This window comes from Drosophila kikkawai, chromosome 3R (assembly GCF_030179895.1).
Source record: "Drosophila kikkawai strain 14028-0561.14 chromosome 3R, DkikHiC1v2, whole genome shotgun sequence".
In the NCBI taxonomy this organism is placed as follows: Eukaryota; Metazoa; Arthropoda; class Insecta; order Diptera; family Drosophilidae; genus Drosophila; species Drosophila kikkawai.
This window is the reverse complement of record NC_091731.1, coordinates 27,322,300-27,330,960: the sequence shown is the minus strand read 5'-3', so window position 1 is coordinate 27,330,960 and position 8,661 is coordinate 27,322,300. Positions and strand designations below refer to the sequence as shown.

Below are 8,661 nucleotides of genomic sequence, written 5' to 3'. Positions count from 1 at the left end.
CATTGACAGTCGCTTTGATTATTGCTTTATTAATTATTAATTATTTTATTCATAAGATATTCATTTTTCTGTAGGTATTAAGAGGTTACAGGGAACTGATCATCAAATCTAATGATCTCATGTATACTGTATTTGATGTAATGCAACTGCTAGGGATATTAGGCCCGAATGCTGTAGGGAGACAGGAATTAAGATTTCAATATCCATTTTCAAAACGTAAAGCCCTTACCTTTTTAAGATGAGTCGAAGCGTGCTGCGCTTTAAAATAAATAATACAAAAATTATGATCCCAAACGACGCATCAAAGTACAAGTTTATCCACATGACCGTCTTCTGGGCATCGCCCTCAGTCATCTTATAAAGTATATTCAAGCTCCACGTCAGGGCCATGATGCTAAACAGCCGCAGAAGCATTAGGAAACTGTAAACGGGTTGTGGAATGAAAGAAATTCAGAATGCAATTAAAATCCTAAATTAAATTTGAGTTTACTTCTTATTGTCCGATTTTAGTTTTGTCCTCCTCTCGTCGTTGGGGTTGAACTTCCTTATATCACGCCTAACTTTTTCAATGTGAAAGGCCGTCAGGGTAAACACAATCACTCTGTAGCAGAGCTTGCAAAAAACTGTCGACCGTTTCTAATTGTCTGCATATATCTGTCTCTCTCTCACTCTTTACGAAAAGACTCAGAGAGCACCAGTTCATGAGTTCTTGGAATCAGCTCGCGCGCGTTCAGAGCGAACTCGTTTTTTTCTATTCTGCTTTGTTTCGGTTGTCCCATGAACCGTGGTCAGTGAACAAAAGTCTTTTGCGTATGTATTGGTATACATTCACACGCATAGGCAAGCAAATCGTTAAACGTTTAGTTGCGATTTAAAAACAAAATTGTCTAAAACTTTTCTATTCTTTTTAATAGCATTTTGTTAAATGGACACTTGTTCACAAAAATAAATAAAAAAAAAAAAAAAAAAAAAAACAAACAAAGGTGAAGACCGTTCGCGCTGAGCTGTTCGGTCCCTTGGTCTTTTGCTGGCTCTCTGTGTGCGAACGTTTCTCGTCCCGCTCTTTACGCACGGCTCATTGAAAGGCCGAAGCAAAAAGAGCTCAACGAAAAGCGTTCAACAAAAAACCGAAATGAAGACAGCAAAACTCCCTTGCTCTGAACGAGAGCGAGAGAGTATGATCTTTTTCGGTTTTGCTCGCACCGAGAGCACAGGAAAAACCCCGTCGACAGTTATTTGCAAGCTCTGCTCTGTAGGCATCCATCAGTGACCTTGGAAATTGAACGTAGATAGTCTGAGCTTTGCCAAAGAAATCCAACCAGCATCCAGTTACGCCAACGCCGGGAAGTAAAATTGAATACCGATCGGTTTTAATATAATAATCTAAAAAATAGATTACTGCCGTTAGGGTTGCCGCCATGCCCCAGGCAAATATGTTGTAAACCAGGAACATGTTTCCGGGATTATAACGATTTACAGCTTTTAATCCTTTCCAAACATTATGACTGAAGACAGTGCTCCAGAGTTCAGCTGCCATTACGAAGAAATAGGCTGTGTAACCTAGGACTCTACAAAGGCCATTTAGTTTTAGTAATTCGTCGGTATAGAACTGGTAAAACAACCAGTATACGTCAAAGACAAGCCGACAGAATAAGATGAATACAAGACACATTCCGAGGTGATTTCGAAGCTTATTTACATAAAGATACACTGTGATCGTTAGGACCATGCAGATACACGAGGAAATCCTGACTGGATAAGATAGAGAAAAATGTAAATACATAATTTCAATACTTGGTTTAAATCTTATAATTACCCAAAGTAATCAACAGGACCGTGTCCATGATCACAGAAAAGGTATTGACTTAAAGAGGGTTGACGAAAGCTTATGAAGACCCTTTAATGCCGACAGAAAATCTTGACTGCACTCAAACTCGATGGTTTCACATATATTTATAAGATTTTTCAATACTGCAATTTGCATTTTATGTTATCAAACAATCGTAAATGTTTCCCGGGGTACCCCACGTCGTATTCCCTTACATCCTGTTAGTTGTACCCTTTTAGAGGGTATTCAACTTTTAGTCTGGAGTTTCCAGTGAAAGAGTGATTTGCGACCCGTTGCAAACCTTAAGGGTATACAATTTTCGGTTTATATAATAAGTAATGTTAAAGAGTTTATCAACTTATATAAAGAAATTCCCTTATTGACATTTGAAGGCTTTGCAGGCTACACAAATACTGATTTTAAATAAGAGGCTTAGAAGTAAAAAAAAGTTTATATAATTTTAATTTATAAAGAAATTAATTTTAAAGAAGATATATTTTTAAGAGGTTTTTTTTTATATATATTTTTGAATACTTTTTATAGCATAAGTTTAAAAATGGCCGGGTAGTTAACCGGTTTTTTCAACTGAAAACAGCTTTTCCATACAAACTGCTAAAAATATCGACTAACTATCGCGATACTTTGCCGTTATTTTCAGTAATTCAGTCCAGTCGTCAAGGGAATTCCATAGGTAAAATCCTGTTAACGAGCTTTTACTCTCATTCTGGGGAAATCCACAGACAAATTTCTGTTAGCTCTCGTTTTAACAGAAAATTCTGTTAACGAGCAAAATTCTGTGATCGAGAGAATTTCTATGTTACAACTTACAGTTTGAAATTCAGAGTGACCAAGGAGGAAATATAAAAAAATACCAATTAAAATATCGCGATTTAGTGATATTTTGATATATAGACAACCCTAAATTCAACCGTTTTCATCTGCAACACTGGTTTCTCCACCTTACGGATTTAAATTCAACCGTTCATTTGGCGAGGTGCGTCGTTTTCCGCAGCGAATTTTTGTGAATTTCTACGTTAAGCTACGACTGCGTACCGTTTTCGAGGCTTTGCCCAGGTAAGCATGGATCTAAAAGTGCTAATTAACTAAACCAACTTCCGGTGGCCTGCTCCTCCAGGAGGACCCGAGACAAAAATCAATAATTTCGGCAGACCAACACATTTCGCTAGTGTCGTGGAATTTCAGCCTCCGGGCGCAAGCGCTGTCTGTGTACGTATATGAGACGTGTGTGTGTGTGTTGCAGCTGCTTTAAATTTTATTTTAGCACAGCTGCCATATGCATTATAAATAACATCCTCTTTATTCCCGGTTTTGTGTTCCACCTCTCTTGTCTCTTTCGCTCTGCCTTTGGGCAGCCATGTTGATAGTGCTTTTCGTGTTCCGCTTTGGTCCGTCGCTTGCATGCACCTAAAAACTAGCTGGAAGCAGTTTAAACCGAATTTTAGCCAGCGGACTTAGCATAGAAGTTGTTGCTGTTTTGCTCGGCCAGTTTCCGTGTGCATCGCCAAGTCGGAGATACATTTTAAGTAGGTCTCCGCCGAAACTGGCTTTCGGTCCGTCCTAATGTGTTTTGTCCATATTTATTTGGTCAACAAGTCTGGCAATCGGCAGATAGGCAATAGCAGAGCGAGCGAAATGGCGAGAGGGGCCTACAATTTCAAGTTATATCCAGATTGCTCATTACTCATAATTTCTACGAAAATACCATCACAGAGTCACCGTCAATGTGATTTACATGGACGGAGTACATGACCTGTGTGTGTTGGAGCCGGCAATCGCTTAAGGGAAACAACAACAACTTGTACGGCAGTAATGAGGAAAATGCCCTAAACCTTGCCAAGTCGACTTCAGAATACCCTTCAAATTGAGCTAGCCCAGCATAAAGTTCAGAAAAAGTCAATGTAGCAGCAAAATATAATGGGAAAATGTACATAACCCCTGTAAGGGTATGGAGAAGGGAACTCGTCAATCAGTCTCTCTGTTATTGGCTTTTATTTGCCGCTCCAGTATTTTTTTGCCCAGGTGGAAAAAGCGCTTAACTATGGGAGTCGCAATCGAGCCGTCTAATCTAGAGATCTTTGACTCGGCGAGGTCATTCACTTTGCTTTGTTTTCCCATGTCCAAACACAGCATAATTGTGCGTATGTGTGGGGCTTGTGCGAGTGTGTGGGTGTTGCCTCTGACAGCTACCCCAAATGTGATACACCCCACTGGGAATAGGAGTGGAGGGACTGGGAATGGGTGGTATGCGCCTCCCCCAGCGGATGACGCATCATTGCAAGCGTTTTTGCGGCACTTGTGGAGAGATGTCATCGTCTCATAGCGACCTCTTTTCCATTTTCCCCGAGTAAAGCTTAAACGGAAAAAGCAACAACTACAACAACAGGGTTTATTGGGCTGAGAGAAACGCAAATAAGCAAAGAATTATATTTTAAATATATTTTTAGATGTTCTTTTCTATCTTATTGACAAGTAATACAATATTTTTAAGTGTTTTGACCATAAAATATGGCAAACGCTTATAAAAACATTGTAATTACTGCGACTAAACAAGTAGTAAATAAAACTAAAAATGCACTGAAATCTGCGATGACCTCATCTGGCTTGTTCCGACTTTTTAGTCACTGTACCCCTCATATTTGCAGTAAAAATCGTATGATTCTAACCCCACTGTGCCAATTCTTGACACCAAAACGAAGAAGTTAACAACAAAAAGAACAACAAAGAAAGTGCGGCGGCAACAAAGCGCGCAATTACAGTTAACGGCAAAGTGTAGAGAGAGAACGCTCCACCAGCGAAAACATAAAGAGGAGCAGCCGATGAATATCTATGTGAGATAAAGCAACAAAAGCCAAGGGAGACAAACACGAGGGAGCGGGAGTTTTAGGGGCAGAACGAATGGGTCTCGTTTTCACTCCATTCCGCACACAGTCACAGAGTTCCCTCAGTGGGGCGACGCCGACGTCGGGCGTCATTGTGTCGGCCATATCCGCAAGTGGCGTAACTAGATTTCCCCCCCGGCCAGAATCATTTGTATGCCAGGCTACTACTCTCTCGTATTTCCAACCGCATCTGATTCGCTTTTCAATTGTTATGCATTGCAGCTACAACCGCCAGCACACCAGCAACGACAAAATGACTTCCACCGAGCTGAAAATTGGACTGACCAGCAGCGCACGTCCCTCTAGCCGCGTCCTGAAGCCCCCGGGTGGCGGTCACACCAACATCTTCTCGGAGCCCGAGGTGGCCGTTAATGCGCCGCGCGCCAAATACAATCAACAAAATTCCTCGAATCTCAACGCCTGCATGGGCTCCACTGACCCCAACAAGGTGGTGGAGAAGCTGCGCGAAGAGGTGACCACACAGAAGGAGGAAGCCAAGTCGGCTGCGCCCAGTCAGGCCAAGTCAGAGGCGGCAAGCAAGCCGGCGGCTGCCACGAACGGAGAGGCACGCGGCCGTGTCCCACCTGGTGGATATTCCTCGGGCGGATTCTGGTAGACTGTCGGAGGAAGAGGAGCAGTGGCAGCTGCCAAGCATTTAATGACTCACCAACACATCCTCAGCCCAACATAAACCTATAAATATAACTCGCTTATAACATAACATATACACATACATATATTTAGAGTCGCATTATCTATATTCATACGCAGATCTTCTCGAGAAAGGAAACTCCATTTGGTTTTCCCTGTTCTTCCTCATCTCTTTTGTCCCTAAACGTAGAATGTTTAACACGTCTAACGCAATTGTTGAAAAATTTAACATTAACTTGTGATTCCGCCCCATGAAGATTCTGGATTGACTATTTGCTAAACTTCTACCACCCACCACCGACTACTACCGCAGTCCAATTTAGCATTTGTACTTAAAGTGTGTCCAATTGAAACTTCTAAATAGTCTGTAAACTTTGTCCAACATGACCTCCTCTTTTATAACAACCATCTATGTATTATTCAAAAATAAAAGATTTAATAATTAAGTATCGCTCTCTTTTATTGATGCAGTTTTAAGGTGGGAGGCTCTGGAGTCCGCCCGGTAGCTAAACAATAAACTACTAACCTAGTGAGATGATGGGTGGGGGTCAGAGAAGACAAGTTTTGGTTTGGTCACGAAATTAATTCTAGTATTTTTATTACACTTCAGTTTAGAATTACAGGCGTGTCCATTAAGTCGTAGTCGGTTCGAACCCGTTGTTGTTAAAGCGTATGTATTTATATTAAATACAGCATCAAATGTATTCAAGTTGGTCGACCTATCCAACTAGTCGCCATATATATGTATATATAACTAACAATTAAATGGATACATGCGCCATCGGATTGGGAACGATCCCACTTGCTTGTGCGCGGCGTCATCGTCGATCCGGATGTGTGTTTCTTGTAAAATTCTGAGACTGTCCATGTGTGTGTGGCTGGCTTAAGACTAGGGATTGTGTGTTAATGTTTTTCTTGATAGACTAATTCAGACTATTGGCTAATTTAAATCTTCATGTCGTTGATGTAAGAGTCCAGTTCGGCGTCCAGCTCCTCGGCAGTGGGTGGGGCCTTGCGCTCCCTTCGCTGGCCTCCGCCGGCGGCGGGCTTGCCCCCGGCCGGACGCTTAAATCCTCCGCGACGCGGTGATCCTCCAGCTTGTCCACCTATAAAACACAGTTTGCAGAGGGAAATGTAAGGATTGAAGGATTGGATGGGATTGCTACTATCAAGGACCGTGTAATTGCTAACATTCTTTTGACTCTCCATTGTAAAAATATAATTTGTAAACTGCTTTGCAACATTCATCAAAAACTTTTGAACTATTATGTCTAAATGAATTACAAATAATTAACAAATTTTATTTATCATAACTAATGGTTAATTCATTATCTGCGCCTGAGGCATAATTGTCGTTTAAGGGAGATTCTCGGAAATTATTTTAAAAAGCTACTGTTTCAGTGCTAATCTCCTTATAAAAATTATATTATTCTAAGCAAACGTTTGTATACTAATATTGTTATCAAAAATGTAAAGTTTTAAGGCATTATGTGTTAACTAATTTGTTACATAAAAGTTTAAATATGCATTTAAAAATCTTTGTGGAAGCGCATAAATCCAAAAATGATCTTCATGTTGTTTTGTTAATGGATGATTTTTCGAGTTAAAAAAAAAAAATAAATAAATAAAAAAAAATCCATTATTCACGGTCCCCGATTTAAAGGTTTGTGGATACGCACCACCACGCTTGAATGGAGGAGCCGCTGCACCGCCGACGCGTCGCTTCACATCGGTCGAGGGCACGGGGCGTGTCAAGGCGGCCACATCGGAGACAGCTAGCTGAATGGTCATGGGACGCCCGTCCAGAGGGACGCCATGGTACTGTTTGATGGCCTTCAAAGCGTCGGCGCGACGCTCAAAGATTACATCAGCTGTGCCTGTAAAAGTAACGAGGTAAAAATAAGGGTTAAATAGTGAAATAAGAACCATCTTTACACTAAGCTAATTTTTGTTAAAAAAAAATATACCGAGTTCGTTATTTTATTCTTGTAGTTTCTCTATTGCTTAAAACTCACCCAATGAGCGACCAGAACGATCATAGTGCACTGCCGCCTTCTTCATTGGCCCAAAGTCGTTGAATAGCTCCTTGATGTCAGTGTTGGAAACGCCGTAGTCCAAGTTTCCAACGATGAGGCGGGTGGGTCCGGATCCTCCGGCAGCGGCGGAGCCCCGCTTGGGTCCGTCATACATATCATGCTTCCATGCGCTGTTTACATCGCCCTAGAGGTGGGGGTAGTATTAGGTAGAAGGGTATGTTGTGTTTGTTGGTTCGATCACGCGATGCGTATCAAATGTTTGGTGGGATTAGCAGTGGCAGCAGTTGCATCGTATCCTAGCCTCAAGAGGACTGCCAAGAGTGACAGGAGAGATTCACGCGAAAAACTGGGAAAGAGAATGGACTCAAAGCGAAAGCATATTGCTTAAGCACGGTCTTGGTTTGGTTTAGTGTTCTGTAAGAACGGGGTTAAGGGGAACTTTAGGCGTCGCTGGCGCTTGAAGATGCGAGGTCGGGGTCGTGGAAAATCGTAATGCTGATCTGTTCCGTCCGTGGAAGGCCTTGGCACCGTTAGCCGCGCCATTTTGATTTCTGCATTCAGCCTTCCCAATTACTTGTATTTGTATTTGTAGTGGTGTGCGTGGGTCATGGGTAGAGCTTAGTTTGGCCTTGTCCAGGTGAACGCATGGATATTATGCTCCGGCTGCTCCGATTATGCCCAGTGACTCCTCAACCCGAGTCGAAATGCTTTGAATTACCCGTGCGAACTTGGTCTTCTGTATGACGCCGGCAGGAGCTCCACGACGACCCTTGAGCACGCCCCCCGCTCCGCTTGCTGGTGCTGGCTTCCTGGGCGAGCCGCTGGCACCGCCGCCGCGACGACCGCCACCAGCTCCGCCACGCTGACCGCCAGGACGACGGGCGCCACCAGGACCGCCGCGAGCAGCACCTCCTTGCGGCTTTTTCTGTGAGCGGCTGGACTTGATGATGTCGTCGAGGCTCATTTCGATTTTGTCCACCATTGTGCTGCTGTTACTGTGTTTTCCTTGCTACGGAGATCTCTTAAAGTCGGTGGAATAGGTGGCTCTTTAGTGGCTACTAAAAGGACGCGCAGAAATATCGTTTTTAGTCGAAAGAGCGCGTGGAAATTTCACAAAATGCTGCAAAAAGAAATCACTCGGCCGCCATATTGTATATGCGAAAAAAAGTGTTGCACAGTGTTTTTGGACTTCGGTATTCGAGTTATGGTAACACTGTTTTTAGTATTTTTATGTAAAAGTTCAGAT

General features: G+C 42.5%; 3 protein-coding genes across 5 annotated transcripts; 1 reads left to right on the top strand and 2 right to left on the bottom strand.

Moving 5' to 3' along the window:
- Positions 1-8: 8 nt before the first annotated feature.
- LOC108080881 (G-protein coupled receptor Mth-like) lies at positions 9-601 on the bottom strand. Its single transcript, XM_041774519.2, has 3 exons — positions 491-601; positions 230-421; positions 9-171 (listed from the first exon to the last, which is right to left on the bottom strand). The coding sequence occupies exons 2-3, from the start codon at positions 412-414 to the stop codon at positions 159-161; spliced, it is 198 nt and encodes a 65-aa protein (XP_041630453.2). The 5' UTR covers positions 415-421; positions 491-601; the 3' UTR covers positions 9-158.
- Positions 602-2,751: 2,150 nt separating this feature from the next.
- LOC108081175 (uncharacterized) lies at positions 2,752-5,825 on the top strand. Of its 3 annotated transcripts, XM_017176232.3 has the most exons (3): positions 2,807-2,902; positions 2,964-3,055; positions 4,951-5,825. In XM_017176232.3, the coding sequence occupies exon 3, from the start codon at positions 4,982-4,984 to the stop codon at positions 5,342-5,344; it is 363 nt and encodes a 120-aa protein (XP_017031721.1). In that variant the 5' UTR covers positions 2,807-2,902; positions 2,964-3,055; positions 4,951-4,981; the 3' UTR covers positions 5,345-5,825. The 3 variants fall into 3 exon arrangements, with proteins under 3 accessions (XP_017031720.1, XP_017031721.1, XP_070143012.1); XM_017176231.3 differs by lacking the exon at positions 2,964-3,055 and having other exon boundaries at positions 2,752-2,902; XM_070286911.1 differs by lacking the exons at positions 2,807-2,902; positions 2,964-3,055 and adding an exon at positions 4,861-4,879.
- Positions 5,826-5,941: 116 nt separating this feature from the next.
- Ref1 (RNA and export factor binding protein 1) lies at positions 5,942-8,580 on the bottom strand. Its single transcript, XM_017176230.3, has 4 exons — positions 8,134-8,580; positions 7,395-7,599; positions 7,059-7,256; positions 5,942-6,485 (listed from the first exon to the last, which is right to left on the bottom strand). Exons 1-4 carry the CDS (start codon positions 8,395-8,397, stop codon positions 6,325-6,327), a joined length of 828 nt encoding a protein of 275 aa, XP_017031719.1. The 5' UTR covers positions 8,398-8,580; the 3' UTR covers positions 5,942-6,324.
- Positions 8,581-8,661: the final 81 nt, after the last annotated feature.